The sequence below is a fragment of the Thamnophis sirtalis genome, unplaced genomic scaffold, assembly GCF_051295495.1.
Source record: "Thamnophis sirtalis isolate CommonGarterSnake01/CBP01778 unplaced genomic scaffold, rThaSir2_p1.2 scaffold_22, whole genome shotgun sequence".
Classification (NCBI taxonomy): Eukaryota; Metazoa; Chordata; class Lepidosauria; order Squamata; family Natricidae; genus Thamnophis; species Thamnophis sirtalis.
The window spans coordinates 441,532-463,512 of record NW_028261402.1 but is presented as its reverse complement, the minus strand read 5'-3'; the positions used below and the strand labels follow the sequence as shown (position 1 = coordinate 463,512).

The 21,981-nt window shown below is 43.4% G+C and overlaps 1 protein-coding gene across 4 annotated transcripts in view; it reads right to left on the bottom strand.

Moving 5' to 3' along the window:
• Positions 1-6,479: 6,479 nt before the first annotated feature.
• LOC106544854 (amphoterin-induced protein 2-like) overlaps positions 6,480-21,981 on the bottom strand; it is a 36,473-nt gene continuing 20,971 nt past the window's right edge. The window contains exons 2-5 of one of the 4 annotated variants that reach the window (XR_015695250.1): positions 16,261-16,383; positions 8,675-8,844; positions 7,702-7,843; positions 6,480-7,122 (exon numbers count right to left, since the gene is read on the bottom strand). Coding sequence is in view for 1 of the 4 variants with exons in the window: in XM_087703110.1 (XP_087559236.1) it covers positions 14,769-16,310 (1,542 nt within the window). In the remaining 3 variants the exon portion in view is untranslated. Of the gene's footprint in view, positions 7,123-7,701; positions 7,844-8,674; positions 8,845-13,038; positions 16,384-21,981 lie in introns of those variants that run through there. The other 3 variants (XR_001313265.2, XR_015695251.1, XM_087703110.1) reach the window with 3 other exon arrangements.

Genomic DNA, 21,981 nt, shown 5'->3' with positions numbered 1-21,981 from the left:
CCAAGCTACAAGATACTGAATACGGTTCCTCTGTTTACGAGAGTCCAAAATCTCCCGGACTTCTCCCTCTATCAAAAGTGGAGCGGGCGGAGGAGGAAGAGGAGTCCTCAATGGAGAAGTATGTTCTGGTTTCAGGAGATTAACATGAAAAACAGGATAAACTCGGCTGAGATGCTTAGGCAATTGGAGATGGACGGAAACAGGGTTGGTGATCGGGTTTATTTATCCACTAAGTTTCTTCAAACGACTCAAAAGTTGAAGAAGTTGGGCCCAAAATATGTTGGCCCGTTTCCAATTGTCAAGATCATCAACTCTATTTCCGTCCGTCTCCAATTGCCTAAGCATCTCAGCCGGGTTTATCCTGTTTTTCATATTCACCTTGGTGGGAAGGTAACAGCGTTCTGTGTGCCTTCAGCGTTTAGTCATGCCAGCCACATGACTACAGAGACGTCTTCGGACAACACTGTCTCTTCGGCTTTGAAACAGAGATGAGCACGTCCCTAGAGTCAGGAACAACTAGCACATATGTGCGAGGGGAACCTTTACCTTACAGCTTTTGGACTTGCTAGATATAAAGAAGCTGGAATGTCGAGGTATGTTCATTTATTTCCAGAATTTATTGTGTGACTTTTTCATGCAAAAATATGCACAAGAATGCATATATCAAGAAACACAGCTGAAATCTGTATTGTCAAACAATCAGGGTTTTTTTTTCAAATTGTAAGTAGGAAGAGTGGGGGAAGAAAAAGAAGCAAATGAAAGAAAAGTAAAAATGTCTGTATACAGTAGCTTTCCCAATTCTTAGCATCTGCAACCACAGCAGAAAGTATTTCTGAATATATCAAATTCTTCACCAGAGCGATACATTTTCTTTGTAAGAAGAAAAATATTTAAAGCAAACTGTCTTTTACCAAATATTTTTAAGCAGGAAATGTTGAGCTTATCACTGTGGAACATATGGGTAGCAATAGGATTGTGAACCTTGTATTTTAAACCTTAATCATGCACGAACCATTACGACTTATCCCTTCTTCTGTGCCTCAGAATAAACAAATCACAGCATAGATCAGTGACAGATGGATAAAATATCCCTCCGTTGATAGAAAAATAAATAAAAGAAACTGTATGTTGCAGTCAGTATTAAATATATAAATATTCTATTAATTTCAGCAAAAAAGATAACACATTTTCTGCAAAGTAAACATTACAGAAATTGTAAATGAGAACCTGCAAATTATTGGCTGTTATCAAAGAATATATATATATATATATATATATATATATATATATATGTATATGTATATGTATATGTATATGTATATGTATATGTATATGTATATGTATATGTATATGTATATGTATATGTATATGTATATGTATATGTATATGTATATGTATATGTATATGTATATATATATATGTATATGTATATTGGTTATTATGGCAAAGCCCCCAATTGCCTGAACAAATAAATCACCAATGTGGACAAACTCATGCCTATTTCTTAAAAATGCTAGCTAGAACTTCTTTTTAATTATATTGAAGATATAGTCTAGGAAAGGCAGACTTAACAGAAAGTTAATTTCTGTTTCTTGAAACTATTTGTTTTTTCACTACAAAAGAAAACATAGCCATCTTCCAAGCATGCAGAAAGCTACTCAGAAGATATGCAAATCAAATGAATGATGACATAGCTCTCATGTTTTTTGAAGCATACATCAATGGAAATTTTGTACATATTAGGAAAAATGTATTCCATGGACATATTTAGTAGTCCTATGAGAAGACAATACATATTCTATGATCTTTTATAAATGACATGATGACATCCATAATAAACTCCTTGTGTATTGGAAACAGTGATGGGTTGCAGGCGGTACGTCCCGGTCCAGGTGTACTAGAGCCTGCCCGGAGCACCGGGTACCTTTCCGGTATGGTGCTCCGGAGGGCTCACCTGCCCGCCCGCACTTCTTATCTGTTTTTAAACCCTTCAGCGCTTCCGCGCACATCATATACAGAGCCTGTGCAACGCTACGTCGAGCAGCTGGAGCGTTGCAGAGGCTTCGCTGGATGGTAAGACGCATGTGCACGCTACGAGTGCGTGCACATGTTGCACGTGTTCATGTGGTGGACACTAGGCCCAGTTGCAACCATACTGGTTGCAACAAGATCCGGAACCCACCACTGATTGGAAATCATGATTCACTCCGAACTCAGTTGATTTATGAAATGCCAAAAGTATCAGCCAAATGTTAGCAGCATGATGCTGAGAGATTAGGCAACATCACGGCCAAAACAAACCTTCTCCAGCCAAATGACCTCCAAGATATTTCAGATTAGTTTGCAGTTGCACCAAATTATAAAAAAACTAGCTCCTTTCTAGTTGTTGAATTGCGTGCATCATTAATTATCATGGAAGTTGCATAGTGCTCCATTTTGGAGTCTTTAGCTTAATTTAACTTTGAAAACATAGGAACGTGAAGGAGCAGCTGTATGAGTCCTTTCACTAACATTTGGGGTTCCCATCCACCCCAATGGTGGGTTTCTACCGGTTTGGCCAAACCGATAGTGGTATGGTGGCCTGGGTTACTGGAATCGGCAGCGACCCAGGCCTGTCATGCTCCTGAACCGGTTCCCTGGTCGCTGTTGCCGGCATCTTATTTTTTAGTCCTGTGCATGCGCAGAACAATTTTAATTCAACTGTGCATACGTGCACAAGCGAACAAGCAGTAAAGTTCGGCAGAACCCACCCTAGACCCACTCCCTCCATAATTGTGTAAACTGGAGACCATGTTTAAGTTGCAAACACAGTCTTCAAAAAATATTTTGCAGGTTTTGCTACAAAGCGCCCAAATTCCATATTTAAATGCAATGGGTAAATATAATCAATAAACAGATAGATGGGTGGGCAGCAAAATCTGAAACCTCATTTGGCACCTTGATACCATTGGAGTCTACTTGCATTAATTTGTCTTTACACAGTTGTCTTCCAAAGCTGTTAAACTCAAATAATGCATATGGGAAGGTATCCATAGCTCATGTGATTCAATTGCTTCTTTGTAATTAAAGATGGATCATTCAAATGTTTCAAATAATACTTCACTTGAAATTACTTGTATATTTTGGTTGCAAAAATGACCTTATCTCCTATTCCCATGATTATAGTGGATTCAGGAGGGCTCCTTGGTTTACCGAGAACCTCCGGGAGATGAAGCGCCAAAAGAGACGCCTAGAGTGCCGCTGGAGGGCCAGTAAATCCGAGTCAGACCGATGCACTCTGCATCGGAGCATATCTATCGGCATTACGGACAGCCAAGAACAACCACATTGCCGCTCTGATTGTGTCCGCTGAGTCCCGCCCTGCCGCCTTGTTTAGGGTGACCTGCTCCCTCTTAAACACGAGGGTTGCGGGGAACCCTTTACAAGGTAGAGCAGAGGAATATGTCCAGTTCCTCGCGGACAAAGTTGCTCGGCTTCGGATGGACCTGGACTCCAATTGCGCAGAGCCAGCCGAGGTACCGGGGGAAGGTCTTGAACGACACCTCTGGACTGATTTTCAACCTGTTGCTCCTGATGAAGTGGACAAGGCCATGGGAGCGGTGAGTGCCTCCACATGTGTACTGGACCCGTGCCCCTCCTGGCTGGTCGCGAACAGCAGGGAGGTGACGCGGGGCTGGATCCAGGCGATGGTGAATGCCTCTCTTCGGGAGGGTTTCTTTCCACCGGCATTGAAGGTAGCGGTGGTGAGACCCCTCCTGAAGAAGCCATCACTGGACCCAGGCAGTTTGAACAACTACCGTCCAGTCTCCAACCTCCCCTTCATTGGGAAGGTTGTTGAGAAAGTGGTGGCCTCGCAACTCCGGCGGCCCTTGGATGAAGCCGATTATCTAGACTCCTTTCAGTCTGGTTTCAGGCCTGGCTACAGCACGGAAACCGCTTTGGTCGCACTGACCGATGATCTCTGGAGAGCCAGGGATGGGGGTCATTCCTCCATCCTAGTGCTCCTTGACCTCTCAGCGGCCTTCGATACCATCGACCATGGTATCCTTCTGCAACGGTTGCAAGAGGTGGGGGTGAGAGGCACCGTTTTTCGGTGGTTCTCCTCCTACCTCTCGGACAGGTCGCAGTCGGTGTTAGTTGGGGAGGAGAGGTCGACCCCTAGGCCCCTGAAATACGGGGTTCCTCAGGGTTCGGTCCTGTCCCCCCTGCTATTTAATATCTACATGAAGCCACTGGGTGAGATTATTCGATGGCACGGGATAAAACACCATCAATATGCGGACGATACACAGTTGTATCTGTCCGCCCCATGCCAACTCAGTGAAGCGGTTGACATGATGTGCCAGTGCCTGGAGGCTGTTAGGGTCTGGATGGGGGTTAACAAGCTTGTACTCAATCCAGACAAGACCGAGTGGCTGTTGTGTTTCCCTCCCAAAAACTTGGTCAATATTCCATCACTCAGGCTGGGGGGTGAAAATCTACACCCCTCAGACAGGGCTCGCAACTTGGGGGTCCTCCTGGAGCCACAGCTGACTTTAGAACACCATTTGTTGGCTGTGACCAGGGGGGCATTTGCTCAGGTTCACCTGGTGCACCAGTTGCGTCCCTACCTGGACCGGGAGGCGCTCGCAACAGTCACTCACGCCCTCGTGACCTCAAGACTGGACTACTGCAATGCGCTCTACATGGGGCAGCCCTTGAAGAGTATTTGGAGACTTCAACTCGTCCAGAACGCAGCCGCGCGAGAGATTGTGGGTGCACCTCGGTACACCCACGTTACACCTATCCTCCGCGAGCTGCACTGGTTACCGATCAGTCTCTGGATACGCTTCAAGGTGCTAGTCGTAACTTATAAAGCCCTTCATGGTATTGGATCTGGGTACTTGAGAGACCGCCTGCTGCCAATTACCTCCCACAGACCCATTAGATCTCACAGGGTTGGCGTCCTCCGGGTGCCATCTACCAGCCAATGCCACCTGGCTATTACCCGGGGGAGGGCCTTCTCTGTGGCAGCTCTGGCCCTCTGGAATGAACTCCCCGCAGGGATTCGGACCCTCACCTCTCTCCAGGCCTTCCGTCAAAAGCCGTCAAACCTGGCTTTGCCGGCAGGCCTGGGGGTGATGAGTTCCCTCCCCTCTCGACATGTATGGCTGTGCGACTGTTGTCTACTTTTATTATTTGTATTTTGTCTTTTATGCTCCCCTTTTTTCCCCCTTGAATTGTTCGCCGCCCTGAGTCCTCCCGGAGAAGGGCGGCATACAAATAATACAATACAATACAATACAATTATTGTGAGTTGGGTAGCCATATAAATTTATTTATTAAGTAAATAAATAATATTTCATAAATAGGAGATAAGCCCCAGTGCTTTGGATGCTCATGAAGTTTTCATCTGAAAAATAAAGAATAGCTGCTTAATTAATATCAAGGGTAGTATAGTAAAATATTTTTGAAAACTATCATCACCATCAGCAGCAGTAGCCAAACAATTAAGAAACATTACTTATCTCCTCATGGTACAACTCTTGACTGTATACAGCCACAGGACAAATTATTTTGTGACCTCAGAATATTATCTTACTAAAAATTAGCAGGGTGGTTTCTTGTCATTTTGAACCAGGATGTAATGAAAATTGCATTGAGGAGCTTGAAACCCGCAGTTTAGTAAAAATTTTAAAAATATTTTAAATTATGAATACTGAACAACTTATCTTGTCAGAAAATTGTTGTTCTTTTTGCTCAGTTTTTTTAGACCAGGTAAATCTTTTGTGTTATATTTCATTATGCTGTTATCTTTAAAATAGATTTGAAGTAGAAATCCTATCATGACTACTGACTATGAAGTCTCTTTAAAGAGACTTCAACCAAGAACACTGACTTTATTGCCAAGGCTATGCTTAGTATGTTTATCTACTATTTTGGCCACATTGATCTGTTATCTTGCTTTATTTACAATTCTCATGGAAAGCCAGAATAGATGGTTAATGCTGACCATTACACCAAATTAGTTAAAATCACTTTGTTGACATTAAACATTCATTGCAATAGAGCAAAACTGGTTCTTTCTTCTGCACATTTGAAACTTTTGAAGATAAAATGGTGACCTAATATACTCTTAGAGGTCTTATACACTATACTTTGATCATATCCATTACATACAGTATATTATGCTATTCGGTAATGTATCTTGTGTTGTCTTAGCATTTCTGATCTCAGCTAATAGGGGTTATGCAGTAACGCATGGTTGAGCAAACTATGATTAAACCATGGCTTAGCACAATGTGTGATGTCAGTTGCAGAATGTTTTGTAGAAGTTTTGCTTCTCCCTATTCATTCATAGTCAAATGAATAAATATGCACAGAACAAAAGGAATAAAGCAGTACATAATTATTAAAGGTTCATTTTACTTCATTTCATTTTTAATTTAATTGGTTATTAATTGGTCACTTACAAAATCAAAGACACAGGGATTCGAATATTTGTTTCAAGATACTTTATTGTTGAACCAAGACGACAGGAAAGTCACATGGAATGTAAAGGTATAGACAGCTTTAGACTTATATTTACCATAGATTTGTAAACTGCCCTATTGCACATATAACTCTTACAAATACAAGTTCTCAGCAGGGTAAACTGCTCTGCTTCTCCTTTGCTTAAGAGGACATAATTTAATTTACATTAACTACAGAGAAACAGCATTTTAGGTTTGGACATTCTAAATCATTTCTGTAAGGACTGAATGTCCCTGAACTTACATAGTAGCAAGTAAGGGCTTCAAGGCTTTGTACAAAAGGAAAAAAAACTAGGATATCAACAATAATTGAATAGTAAAACTAAGATAGCCACAACTTTATCAAGTGTAGACCAAGAGAGACCAGTTAACATTCTTTCATATTTCAGAACAGATATAGTAGACAGCAATATTTGTAAGAATAATTAAAAATAAAAGACAAGCTGATGGTTGTGGCAGTGTTACTGAAGTTCTCATACAACATATCTGTACATGTGTCAACATTCACACATGGAGAAAGCAGGTTTTTTATTGTGCTGTTGTGATCATCATCATGGAGGTTTTCAAATTCTGGAGATGTGGGACTAAGGAGAATAGACTTATGGCTTACCTGCAAGGAAAAGTAACAATACATTATCAATATTTTGATAGAAAACTTCTTAAAAGTTGTTTTCATCTATACATCTACACCAGGGGTGTCAAACTCAAGGCCCGGGGCCCAGATCCGGCCTGCCGGGTATTTCGATATGGCCCGCAGGGCTGCCCTAGAAAAAGCAAAGAACCAGCCCACAGTGCCTTTACCAACAAAAAAGGAGCTTTGGGAAGATACACATGGCCCTCCCAGCCTCTGTTTTTGGCTGCAACGGCCTCCTCTCGCCCTCTGCCATCAAAAGGACTTTAAATTAAGATTGGGAGAGGGGGATTCTTTATGACCTTTAGAACCTATTTCCAATGATGAAAGGATGAAAATCCCAGTTACAATGTAGGAGATATAAGAAACATACCCAAGGCCAGGGGTGGGATTCAGTTGGTTTGGACCGGTTCGGGCGAACAGCTTGTTATGATTTTGTGCAGTTTGGAGAACCGGTAAAATTGACCATTGGCTAGCCTTGCCCACCCTGCCCTGCCTTATATATTAACTTCCCTTTTCCACACGGTCCAGACCATCCAGCTAATTTCCGTGCCTCACCTGCTCTGCTCACCAAAGGTCAGCATGCTCCCCGCTCACCCTTCGCCTTAGGTCAGGACCCAGGGACATTGTCAGGTTCTGGATGGCCAGCAGAGATTCTGAACAGTAATGACGATCAAAACTCTGTTTAATCCATGCCCGCCTGAATTGACCACCAAGTTGCAAATACAAATGAAGGAAAATTGTTAGAGCTACTGCTCTGTGCTCCCCACCACCTTATAAAGCTTTATTCAAATTACACTCCTGTGACTCCAATAAGACTCTCTCCAAATGAAACCCCCTTGGCTCCAATTTCCCCAGCTGCGCCACCTATAACCTGGAAGCTCATCCCCCCCCACAAGCATCCAACGCTCACAGCACCTCCTGCATGTTGATATCTGGGGTGGTAAAGCTGCCGGAGTCAGTCCTCCACAGTTCCTAACACTGCATGAGTTAGCAGCCACCAGACTGCCTCCTAGCTGTCTTCATTCTGATTGCAAAGGCAGCGCTCGGTATCCTGGCCACCTCCCAGCTGACTGATATCCGCCACGCCGTCCGCTACATGCTGTCGGGTTGAGGCTTTCCAAAATGGCTGCCAGCATCAGAGGAGACTCCCAAGCAATTTGTAGTGTTCCCACTGCATTCCCTCTCGCTATGGCAGCCCTGAGCCGCCAGAGCCCCATGGAGCTGATAGACACACCATTCCAGAGCTCTGGCCTTGCCCTGGAGCCTCCACACACTCACCGCCCTCCTCAGCCGAATTGGGGAACATACCATTCCCTGGCTCCAGTCTTGCCCAGGAGCCTCTGCCCACCTCAGGCAGGTCAGGGAACACACCATTACCCAGCTCCAGCCTTGCCCCGGAGCCTCTGCCCACTCACTGCCTGCCTTGGGCAGGTCAGGAAACATGCCATTCCCCAGCTCCAGCCTTATCTCAGGCCTCCACCCGCATGCCACCACCCCTCTCTGGCCTCAAACTACTGGCAGTTCTTACCTAAAGTGCTGCAGCAGAGATCTTGCAGCAGTCCCTTGCCGAGGCTTGGTCGCTCACTGAGATGCTCCAGGGACCACAGCTGCTTCTCTCCGCTGCTGCTCTTACTGGGAGAGAAAGCGTCTCTTGTGCAATTTAACAGCTATGAGTTGTCACTTTCCTCTAAGTTCCATCTGGAAAGCACGCAGCACAAAGAAGCAGCATTCACTCCACTTCGAATGTCAAAAGAATCTGATGTTAAGCCATCAAATCTACACTGCCCTTCATTTCCTCATGAAAGGACCTGATGATGTTGAGGAGCTGAGGTGGACATCCAATCTTGGGGAGAATTTTATAAAGGCTGTCTCTACTAAGCAAGTCAAAAGCCTTCGTAAGATCTATGAAGGCTATGAAAAGTGGCTGTCTTTGTTCCCTGCATTTCTCCTGCAGCTGTCTAAGGGAAAATACCATGTCAGTTGTGGACCTGTTGGCTCGGAATCAACACTGTGATTCTGGATAGACACTCTCTGCAAGCACCTGGAACCTCTTCAGTATGACATGGGCAAGCAGCTTCCCCACAACACTAAGAAGAGAGATCCGCGGTAGTAATTACAGTCACCCCTGTCTCCTTTGTTCTTATACAATGTGACAATATTTGCATCCTTTATGTCCTGCAGTACTCTACCTTCCCTCCAACAAAGACAGAATATTTCATGCAGTTCAGTGGGGATGTTCTCTTTGCAGCACTTCAGAACTTCGGCAGGGATGTTATCTTTTCCAGGTGCCTTGCCTGAGGCAAGGGAATCCAGGGCCACATTTAGCTCTTCTAAGATTGGTTCATTGTCAAGATCCTCCAAGACAGGCAACATAACTCAATGTTATTTAATGCTTCTTCAGTTATCACATTTTCTCTGGAATATAACTCAGAGTAGTGCTGCACCCAGTGTGCCATCTGCTGTGTTCAGTCCTGGATAACCTCACCTGTAGCAGACTTCAGAGGGGCAGATTTCTTCTGTGTTGGAATTAAGGCCTGCTTGATGCCATCATACATCCCCTTGAGGTCGCCTTTGTCAGCTGCTGTCTGGATCTGAGAGCAAAGCTGCAGCCAATAATCATTAGCATATCTCCTGATGGCCTGTTGGACTTTGCTATGAGCAGCTCGCAGAACCTGTAGATTGAGCTCACTGGAACAGGTTTTATATGCAATAAGTGCTCTCCTTTTTTCCTCGATGGCTGGCATCAGCTGCCCCGAATGGGCTTCAAACCAATCTGCTTTCTTTCTGTTCTCCTTCCAAATACTGACAAGGCAGTGTTATAAACAGCATTCTTGAAATATTCCCATCTTTCAGATGCATTTGCTTCAGCTGAGCCTGGAAGAGTTTCCACCAGTGCTTGTGCAAATTCCTGCACTTTGCCCTGATTGCGGGTCTTGCTGTTATCGATTCGTGGCTTTCCTTCCTTCTTCGAGTGATACAGTCTCTTTGTTTGCAGTTTTATTCTGCTGCACACCAAGGAGTGGTCTGTATCAGCACCCTGATAGCTGCGTGTGATTATACTACTGGGAACGTTAGAGCGTCTGGTAAGAATCAAGTCGAGCTGGTTCCAGTGCTCCAATCTTGGATGTCTCCAAGGGACTCTGTATTGAGGCTTTGTTTTAAAGAATGTATTTCTAACGCAAAGACCATAGTAGCAGCAAAATTCCAGCAGGTGTTAGCCATTTTCACTCATCTTCCCTACGCCAATCTGACCTAAACAAGTAGGCCAAGAACTATAATCATCTCCAACTCTGGCATTAAAATCGCCAAGGATAAACAGTGGTTCTTTCTCAGGGATTTTCTTGATAGTAGCAGCCAGATGGTCATAGAATTTGTCTTTAGATTCTACTGAAAAGGATAATGTCGGTGCATATGCACTAATAAGAGTAACCAGCCCTGCTGATGAGAGGAGCTGCAAGGAGAGAATTCGTTCACTTCCTGCAGCAGGTGGAGTAATGAGTCCTAGTAGGGTGTTTCTGACCGCAAAGTCAACCCCATATTCCCTAATCTCATTTGAGAAACAAAAAGTTTCTCAACAGATCCTTAACAGATCCTGAGTCTGACAGCCTCGTCTCTTGAAGGGCAATGATGTCCATTTGCAGTCTCAGCTTCATGTCAATGACAGCTGTCTTACGTATGTGACCTATTTCTTGCAAATCATCAGAAAGGCCGGGAGTCATTGTCTGAACATTCCAAGTGCCCAACTTTAGGGCTGAAGTTTTCTTATGGTTGTTGCATGGTGCAAAGTTATCAATCTGTTTGTCGGTTTTGACCCTAAACTCCATATACACCCTGTGAGGTAATAGACCATGGTGAGGAAGCACCTTACTGGTTGGGGGCTGGCCAGCATAAGGCGGGCGGTAGCGGGCGACCTCTCCTGTGGAAAGTGGCCCCTGGCGTCACACTCTACGCCAATCAAGCAAAGACTTATAACCAGTAACTGCCCCTTTCCATATTGTTTTAATGGTGTATGCAAAGTTGGAGTGTCCTCTCCAGAGCACGAGGCCTGGGTAGATTGATATGAAGGATAGACTGTTACCCAAGCAGCAGATCCCCACTCTCCACGTCACTGAAATAGTCCAGTGGAATGGCAGAGCCAATACGATTGGTTCCAGCTGTGTCGCAGGAGTTACCAGAACATGGTTGTACACAGTCACGAACTGCTTCCAGAACTCCGGCTCTTGCCTAGAGGCTGACTCCTGAAGCCTTTTCCAATAGCCACAAGGCAGTGGAAGTTTGTAATCAGTTTCCTTTCTCCTAGAAGATGGTTCCGCCACTTTATCTGCCATTGGGGCGTAGAGTGCACTTCCACCTTCAAAACCATTGACCGTCTTCTCCTGCAACCCTGGAAAAGGGGCCCTTATGAGGTGCTACAAGCCGGGCCAGTTGGACCAAGGTTTTTTTTAGTGAGTTGTTACTCCTCCAGCACTCCTCCTCACTCCAGGACTCCTGCTCCAGACTTTGCCATCACCATCATTTTCCTCCTTTATGAAAGCACAATGCCTTGGATTTTACAGGTTGTTGGAAAAGTACTTATTTGTTTTACCAGATGTTGCAAGTCCGAGGCAATGATCAAGTTTCCCAGCAGAGCAGAGCTGCTGGGTTGTTGTTGTTTTTTTAGAGGGAGATGAAATTGCGTCAGTGACTATATCATTCTGGAATTCAATATAATGCAAACACAAGCAATAGAATATAATCCAATTACTGTCATACTTTAAAACAGCTGATTTTAACAAACTCAGAGGAAGACTAAGAAAAAAATCCATGGATAAAAATCCTAAAGGAGAAAATAACTCAAGAAGCATGGGAAACTGAAAAATATTATCATAAAATCCCAGTCCAACACAATACCACTAAAAAAGAAAAACAAGAAACCCAAGAAGAAACCAGCATGGTTGCACAAAGATCTCTCTGATAAACTGAAAGACAAAAAGGATAAGTACAAAAAATGGAAAATGGGACACATAACTAAGGCAGAATATCAGCAAATAGCCCAAATCTGCAAAGATGAGGTCAGGAAAGCAAAGGTTCAGAATGAACAAAGACTTGAACAATGGGCCCAATCCAATAACATGTAATTTAATGTGGAGAAAAGCAAGTTTTTACACCTAGGCAGGAAAAACCAAACTAGAGGCATAACCTGGCTCAAAAACAGTAACTGTGAGAGGGATAGCACTAGCAATAGCACTTAGACATATACCACTTCACAGTGCTTTACAGCCCTCTCTAAGTGGTTTACAGAGTCAGCATATTGCCCCTAACAATCTGGGTCCTCATTTTACCAACCTCAGAAGGATGGAAGGCTGAGTCAACCTTCAGCTGGTGAGACCTGAACTGCCAAACTGCTGGCAGCCACTGATCAGGAGAAGTAGTCTGCAGTACTACATTCTAACCACTGTGCCACCACAGTTCTTGGAATCCTAGTGAACAATCACTTAAACATGAGCCAGCAGGTGCAGCAGCAGCCACAAAAGCTAATACAATCCTTGGTTGTATAAACAAAGGCATAGAATCAAAATCACTTGAAGTATTAGTACCACTTTATAAACCCTTAGTAAGACCACACCTCCTAGTTTTGGTCACCGCATTTCAAAAAGAGGTTGAGACTTTGGAAAAGGTGCAAAGAAAGCAACTATGATAATTATGAGCCTGAAGACAAAAACATATAAGAACAGATGCAGGAATTGGGTATGGCCAGTCTAGAGAAAAGAAGGACTAGGGGTGACATGATAGCAGTATTCCAGTATTTGAGGGGCTGCCACAAAGAAGAGGATCAAAATATTTTCCAAAGCACTAGAAGGCAAGACAAGAAACAATGGATGGAAACTAATCAAGGAGAGAAGCAACAACTAATCAAGGAGAGAAGCAACAACATCCTAACAGTAAGGACAATTAACCAGTGGAACAGCTTGCCTTCAGAAGTTGTAGGTGGTTCATGACTGGAGATTTTTAAGAAAAGAGTAGACAGCCATCTATTTGAAATTGTATAGGGTCTCCTGTTTGAGCAGGGGACTGGATTAAAGACCTTCCAGCTCTATTCTGATTGAAGGTTGCAGCTGACAGCGAGCGGAGAAAACCAAGAAATTGTAATCTATGTTGCATGTTACTGCAGTCTACTAATTTGACAGAAACCCAAATGGGACAAACAATGCTATGCAAAATAAGTAATATTTGCAAATAACTTATTGTTTTTCGTATTTCATTTATTAACACAAAACTATGCTAAAATATATCAGACTTGTACAAAGTTCCAGCTTTCTAATGGAATAGATCATCCTGAAATTATGACATGTCAATTTTATATCAAAACGTCACAAGATGGAAGCTTCATGAATTGTTGCTTTGATAGTTACACATTAAACAATGACAAACAGAATTAGCTTAACTAGTTTGAATTTTTCAAATAAAGCTCTAAAAATCAAATTCAAACTGGAGTTCTAGGTTCTACAGAAGGTAAAGTCTAGGTATTCATGCCATTGATGTGAAAGCAACATTTATCTTGGGATCAACAGTTTGGATTATGGCTCTGAATAGGTCATCAAAAATAGTCAAAGTGCAGTGGAACGTATATAAAATATCTAATTGCACATTTCAATAATTTTACAAAACTAATTCTATGCATTCTTTTTGTAGACATTTTCTGCTCAGTCCAGACACACACATACATAAATTTTAATCCAAACAAATAGGCTGAATATACTTCTACAGTATCATGGCTCTTATCCCTTTAAGACCTGTAAAGACAGACATTCCAATAGTGCACCTCTCTGCTCACCATACAGTAGATGGAAAAATAGTACTTCTTAAATACTTTTAGACTATGGGTTTCTTAACAAGATTAAAGTGATATCCTTCTGAAATACAGACCTTCAAGGCTTAATTGGTTTAATAATCATATCTCTGGTCAGTATGAGTTCTGTAAAAGTTATCATTTTGGGGGGTTATCTCTTTCTAGATTTACCATACATTACATTCCTAGATTTTAAAATTCATTACAAAAAAAACCCTTATCCCTGTCCAGTTTTGAAATAAATCTAAACATTAAACATTATTTGGGAATGCTCTGGATTATATAAATTTATTTATAAATATATTTCTCAAGGCAATGAACAGAAATTGAATAAATGGCTATTTTGTTCTTCTATAAACACTGTAAGACATACTTGATTCAAAGTCTGATAATACAATCCCACTGATTCTATACAGTGAAACACCTAGGGCCTAAAGCCAATGGGATTTCTACTGTGTAAGCTTTCTTCCACTGAATGAGGACAATGATCAGATAAGTTCCTTCATAAGGCTACCTCCTAATTCATTTCAGAGGAAATATTAGAAAGAATACAAGGTATACCATCTTACTCTGCTACTCCTGTCATATAACAACGAGCTCCTCCTGAATGTTGTAAGATTAACACATGTTCTTCCCACTGAGAAGGAACAAGAAGATAACAGCAATTAATTTCAACCTTCAAGATTTCCGTTTTCTTAAAAAAATCAGAGGTTTTCCATGACTTTTCTTTCAATATTGGATAAAGCTGTGGCTGCTGCTGATAGGATTTATGGCATTAGTGCAGGAGGAACACTTAAGATGATGGCATGAAATGCATGTCTGAGAATGCTGAGTTTGTAGAAACCGAGTCTGATTTTGTTCGGGGTGTTTTCAGGATGCTTTCAGTAATTACAGTCTCATTGGGAAATATTCTGATTTTCCCATTTTGACCTGGTTTAGGTTCCTTCACAGGTTCAAGAAACACCACCCTTTTGCCACTGCTAGCTTTCTTCTCATCTAATGGAAGATTGAGGAGTGTGTTGGAGGTTAGTATGGATGCATGAGATGTGCTATTTTGGTTTAATTGCCTTTTCCTTTTCTTTGATTTACACTTACAAGGGCAGGGCGTCAAGTAGAGGTAAAGAAGTACCAAAATAATACTAGCTACACAAGCTGCAAGCGTTGTAAAAGCAGTGTTAAATGTTTCATGTGAGTAAGATTTGTCCACTGTAAAATTGCTGACATTTATTCTTACTTCAATTGTTTCATTCAGTAATCTTTTCTTATTCATTGCAATGCAGGAATAAAGTCCAGCGTCTTCATACTGAGCATCATCTATTTCCAGGCTCCCATTATGAAATACTTTGAACTGTTCAGTTATCTTTCCTGGCTCTAATACTTGATTATCTGGTCTGATCCAAATAAAACTAGTCCCAGCATCACTGATTTTGGTATCACAGGGTACTATAATTCGCTCACCAATTTGTGCTTCCTGAATAAAACCAAAGGCATGGAAAGAACCATTAATGGTGCTTTCTGAACAATTTAAATAATTGTTCTGCAATAAAGGCAGTTTTTGGGAATCTTTATTGCATGTATATTCAGTCTTGAAGTTTTCCACTGAAGTAAAATGTCGAAGGTACCACAAGTTCAGCATAGAATAAAGTATGCAGTCACAATGAAATGGGTTCCCATGAAGATAGATTCCACTTAAGTGTCGGGCTGGTACTAGTCTTATGCCATTAACTGGTATTGACTGGATCTGATTATAAGAAAGATCTAAGAATACAAGTTCGGAGAGCTTGTATTTCCCAGTATAGAGTTCAATTGGGAAGCGTGTGAGAGAGTTGTAACTTAAATACAGTTTTTGCAGCATATGAATTCCTCCAAAAGCAGCAGAATCAACTTGTGCAATATGATTGTTATAAAGCAACAGAACCTCCAGCATTCTCAGTTCTTGAAATATAGGACTGCCCAATGACTTCAAATTGTTGGATGACAGGTCTAGGTACTTGACATTTGGAACAACTGAGAAGCTCCCAATAGAAATACTAAAAATGTTGTTATGATTGAGGATGAGGGTATTCAACTTCTCAAGCAGCATGGGTATCCAGTCTTGATCCAAAATCCCAATTTTGTTATGACTCATATCCAGTCTTTTTATGTGCTTGTAAAGAGTTGATGGCACCCTTGAGAGGTTTCTGCTGGTGCAACTCATAATGTCACTGGCACAGATGCAAGTGGTGGGGCACATTAAAGAGGCACTACAACATACACTTACACTGAAAATTAAAAGGAAACCCAACCTCTTGTAGTTCCCATGAAGAGGGGGAATAGTGTGCCAAACAGAAGACATGACTGTGTTTTAGCCGTCTTCTAATTTTCCTTCCTTTCTTCCTTTAGGCATGTAAGTCCCTTTGTACCAATCACTGTTAAAACAGAAAGGGAGAGAGATACACTTTTTTAAAAAAAAGGATATTAAGATATAAAAACATTCAACATTTTACCATATTCATCCAAAATGAAGTTGCTCATAGATACCGTGTTTTCCCGAAAATATGACCTGTCCCGAAACTAACTCCTTGCCATATTTTTCGCGTGGGCAAAAATATAAGCCCACCCCTGAAAATAAACCCTCCCTCTGGCCAGGCAGAGCACCGCTCACTGACCTAGTGGTATCCCGAAGGTGCCAAGCCGCAGGAACCGGGAGGGAGGGGGAAAGGCACTCACGCTGCTTGGCGCCTTTGGGATACCACTAGGTTGGGGAGTGGCGTTCTGCCTAGCTGGAGGGGGGAGTTGCCGGGTGGCTGCTCCCTTGTGAGCGGGCTCCCGAAGAGCCAGGCACAGCCTCAGGGGCGAAGCAGCCATGAGGTAACCATGGTAACGAGCAGCTCTCCCTGGGCACCGCCGCTGACCACCGCCGCCCGCCACCGCCACACTCTAAGCATAACTTCCAAACTCCAAATCTCGGGGCCGAGTCTTCCAGCATCGGCCACTGTAGGAGTGTTCTCTATGGTGGGCCAGTTGCTGGAAGACTCTCTGTCCAGCAGCCGGCCCACCATAGAGAGCACTCCTAGAGCGGCCGATGCTGGAAGACTCGTCCCCAAGTTTTGGAGTTTGGAAGTTATGCTCGGAGTTTGGAAGTGGTGGCAGTGGGTGGTGGCGGCCAGTGGCGGTGCCCTAGGAGAGCTGCGCAAGGGCTTGGTGAGGCTGGGGGCAGAACAGGCGCTCGCGCAATCCCACTCTCCAGCCGGGCACAGCTATATGCCCTGACCTAGGGGGTATCCCGAATGTGCCAAGCCGCAGGAGCTGGGTGTCGGGGAAAGCACCACATGACTTGGCGCCTTAGTGATGCCCCCCTAGGTCAGTGAATGGCACTCTGCCCGGCTGGAGAGGGGATTTGCCGTGTGGCTGCTCGTGAGCATTGTTACCACATGGCTGTTTCGCTCCTGAGGAGGCTGTGCTCGGCTCTTCAGGAATCCACATGCAAGGGAGCAGCCACCCGGCAACCCCAAAACAATAAGCCCTCTCTGATAATAAACCCAAGGCCATATTTCGTGGGACAAAAGAAAATAAGACCCTGTCATATTTCCGGGAAACATATTATAAGATCACCTCTTCTTGTTGGGATTAATGGACAGACAACTAAAAAAGAGCCACAGATAAATATTTTTATATCTAGTGGTATCTTGGTACTCATCATTAATTGGTTCTGGCAGGCGTGTTGAGTACTAAAAACAAGGAGTAGCAAACAAATTTTTCCTGTAAGGAATAATGTAGAGAGCCAAGGCAGCTGACACAGACAAGTTCTAGCTTTTGCATTGAGTACCAAATTTGATGAATTTCAAAGCAATTGAATACCAAGGTACCACTGTATTATCACTGCTGCAAGACTATTATATGCACAAAAATGAAAAGACTTTGAAATATCCACAATAGAAGAATGGTTGATGAAGATGATAAAAGTAAGGACGATGACAAAATTAACTTACAGGCTTAGAAAAGATCAACTATTACATTTATTAGTGATTGGAAAACCTTTATGGATTTTTTTTTCTAAAAAAATAAAAAGAACTTGTGATTTATGAGCTGGTCAATTAAAAAGGAAAGCTTATGGAAGATAGAAATTATGATGTATCCTTAGAGAGAGAGGTAAAATATAAATGCATTTATAGCCATAGTCAAGAAGATTGGAAGCTACTTCTTTAAAATCTTTTCTTCTGTTTTTTCTTTCTCTACTTTCTTTCTCTACTTTCACATTCACTATTCTTCTGTATTTCCCTGTTTCTTTTTTAATATTTGTATTGCATTTATCATTAATCTTTTAAAATAGCAATTACATTTAAAAAGTTTATTATCACTATTTTTTCCTTTATGCCCATCCTTCACTCACATGGAAAAATAGGCAGAAAATCATTATACAGCTTGTCCTCACTAAGCAACTCCCTTATTCATCAATATTAACTTACTAACAATGCTAGAAGTTTACATTGGACATGCTAATATGAGGAAATATACCTCATGACGACAGAAATGGTTGCATTCATATAGAAGGAAAGCATTAATGTGGTGTCTCAGATACGGGTCAACTGGATCAAACGTGTGGACTTGGTGTTTGAAATGCCAACCATAAAAAAGTTGTAGTGCTCGATCCACTAATGCACATCCTGGAAAGGTAGCCAACTCTCACATAAACCAAATTCAAATGTTTGTACTAGTGGTAAAATCCAGTTGCTATGAAAGCAGGTTTTATTAATTTGGCAATAAGCAGATCACTTTTGGAAGATATGATCTTCTTTTCTTCTCCATTTTTATGTAGTTCAAGTGGAACAGCAAATCCCAGAATTCCCAGCCAGCAGACCTCATAGACACTTTTGGAATTATAATTTAGGCTAGCACATTTCAAGGCCCAAATTACTATACTTGTTATCATACCCTATGTCAGTGGTTTCTAATCTTTGATCTAGGATTCACAGGTAGTCTACAAAAATTCTATAGGTAAGTGTCTGGTGACAGCAAATAAATAAATTTAAATATCTCACACGGACACTATTCTTTCATAAAATCTCATGCCAGTTTCCTTTTTCAAAAAAATTGGACAGTTTAAAGAAAAAATATAGACAAGTACAAAAGATAACATGAAAAGAATAAATTAATATAATACCGATGAAAAAGTTAGGGATTTAAAAATGCCATATATCATATGTATTTCTAATATATTGTAAATTAGTTATAAATAGGTAAATTTTATGTATACAATTACGCATACAAACACACACTATCACCGTGATGGCAAACCTATGGCACACATGCCACAGGTAACATGCAGTCATTTCTGAGGGCACGCAAAGCGTTGCCCTGTCAGCTCCAGCGCATGTATGTGGTGGCCGGCTGATTTTCGGCCTATGATTTTCAGATGTGACTTCTGGTTTGCTCATAGGGTTGTTTTTTGTCCTCCGGAGCCTTCAGGGAATCCTCCTGAAGGCCCCTGAAGGCTCCGGATGGCTAAAACCGGCCTTACGAGAAAACCAGAAGTCTGTTCCCAAACTTCTGGTTTGCCCATAGGGCCAGTTTTTTACACTACAGAGGCTTCAGGGAAGCTCCTGAAGCCTCTGGAGGGTCTCTGGGAAGGTGAGGGAGGCTGTTTTAGCCCTCCCCAGGCTCCTATAAAGCCTCTGGAGCTTGGGGAAGGTGAAAAAAAGCATGCAAAAAATGGGGGGGAGCACTGGTTGTGCATGCATGCATGCTGGGGTCGTGCGCATAGCATTATGGGTGTGGCACGCCCACACATGCCCACCCGTGCTCCCCCCGTTTTTGGCATGTGAGCCACAAAAGGTTCGCCATCACTGTCATAGAGCCTTATCTAACACCTCTGTCTCCTGTCTTCCAGGTGGATTCCTGATAGAGGGGAGCTGCCTGTTGAACCTCGGCCTGAGGACTTGCCATACCTGAGGCAACAAGGAGGCAGCAGGTCACTGGTGGTGGGCCTACCTTTGATGATGCCGCATGGCCATCAGATCTGCGCTGCTCAGCTAACTAGTCCCAGTGGCCTTCTGCAGCAGCCACATGCCGGCTGCTGGACTATTCCCAACAATAAGGCCGCACCACCCAGCTCTCAGCGGATCAGTCCTGGCGGCCTCCGCAGCAGCCATCTTCCACCTGCTGGGCCATCTCGAATGTCGAGGATTTTGCCACCAGTTGGGCATCGACGGCTCGACATACACTGCCCAATGCCGGATGGTGGCTACTAAAGGGCATGGGTAGCCAGACGAAAGGGGGTGGGGCCCAGAGACTTGAAAAGGCACTGAGAGGCAGATGCTCCCAGGGCTGACTTTACAAGGAACTTGTTACCTACTCATTGCATTCTGAGGCTCCGGCCTATTTGTGGGGATTAAAGTGGAGTTTTGCCACGTTTGTGTGCATGTCCTGGCTCTTTTTGCTCCTACCAGGGCCTGCCAAGACTGGCTGAGAGATTGATTTATTCACCCAATCCTGTGCCAGCGAATGATCTCTCCCAGTGGCTTCATGTAGATATTAAATAGGAGGGGGACAGGACCAAGCCCTGCGGCACCCCATATTTAAGGGGCCTAGGGGTCGACCTCTGTCCTCCGACCAACACCGACTGCGACCTGCCGGAGAGGTAAGAGGAGAACCACTATAAAACAGTGGCTCCCACTCCCACCTCTTCCAGTCGTCGCAGAAGGATACCATGGTCGATGGTATCGAAGGCCGCTGAGAGGTCAAGGAGCACCAGGATAGAGGAATGTCCTCTATCCCTGGCCCGCCAGAGATCATCGGTCAGTACCCAGGCCTGAAACCGGACTGAAAGGAGTCTAGATAATCTGCTCCATCCAAGGTCCGTCGGAGCTGAAGGGCCACCACCTTCTCAACAACCTTCCCCCAAAAAGGGAGGTTGGAGACTGGATGATAGTTTTTGAGGATAGCTGGGTCCAGAGAAGGCTTCTTAAGGAGGGGGTCTTACTACCGCTTCCTTCAAAGGTTGTGGGAAAGATCCCTCCTGCAGAGATGTGTTCCTCTGGAGCCAGCCTTGTGTTACCTCCCTGCTGGTCTAGACCAACCAGGAGGGGCAGGGGTCCAGTAAACAGGTGGAGGCACTCATTGCTCCCATGGCCTTGTCCACTTCCTCAGGGGTGACAAGCTGGAACTCATTCCAATAAATCTGATCAAGGCCCTCCCTCGGCATCTCCGCTGGTACTGTTCAAGTGGAGTCAAGGTCCGTCTGAATCTGAGTGATTTTGTCTGACAGAAACTGAGCAAATTCCTCAGCCCTTCCCTGTAAGGGTTCCCCCGCATCCTCCCCTTTCAGAATCTCTGCCCACCCTTCAGCCGAGTGCTGCACTTCCCTTCTCGAACCCCGTGGGCTGGAATTAAAAGGTAAGGCCAACAATTTTGGCCTGTAGATACATTCTGGAGGCAGGTGAGGTGAAAAATGGGGAACACAGATGTACCAGGAGGCCAAAAAATGGGCAAAAAAGGCCCAGTTTTGGCCAAAAAATGAGCCATTTTTACCTATTTTTGCCCTGCAGAATGCTTCTGGAAGTGGGGGGTGGGGTGAAAAACAAGGTGCAGGTTGGTGCAGAAGGCCAAAAAAATGGGTTTTGTGCCCTGCAGAATGCTTCTTGAGGTGGGGTATGTGTGAAAAACAAGGCACATAGTTGCTCCAGGAGGCAAAAATGGCCCATTTTTCACCTCCCCTGCCACCAGGAGAGAGAGGGGGAGGGGAATGAGGGAGAGAGCAAGAGGGAGGGAGGGAAGGAGAGATTTCCCAAGCTCCTTGGGGCTGAGAAGAATTGCTGCAAAACTTAGTTTCTTGAAGTGTTGTTGTTTAGAATCCTAAACAACTGAAAAAATGATATAGTAAAAAGAAAAGGCAACCAAAAGAACAGCATGCCAACAGAAGCAAATAAAACAGCCCCAGGAGCAAAACAAATTAAAGTTTAATTTGTGTGAATTGTGCAATTGATTGTTAAATTGGCCATGCCCACCTAGTCACATGACCTAGCCAC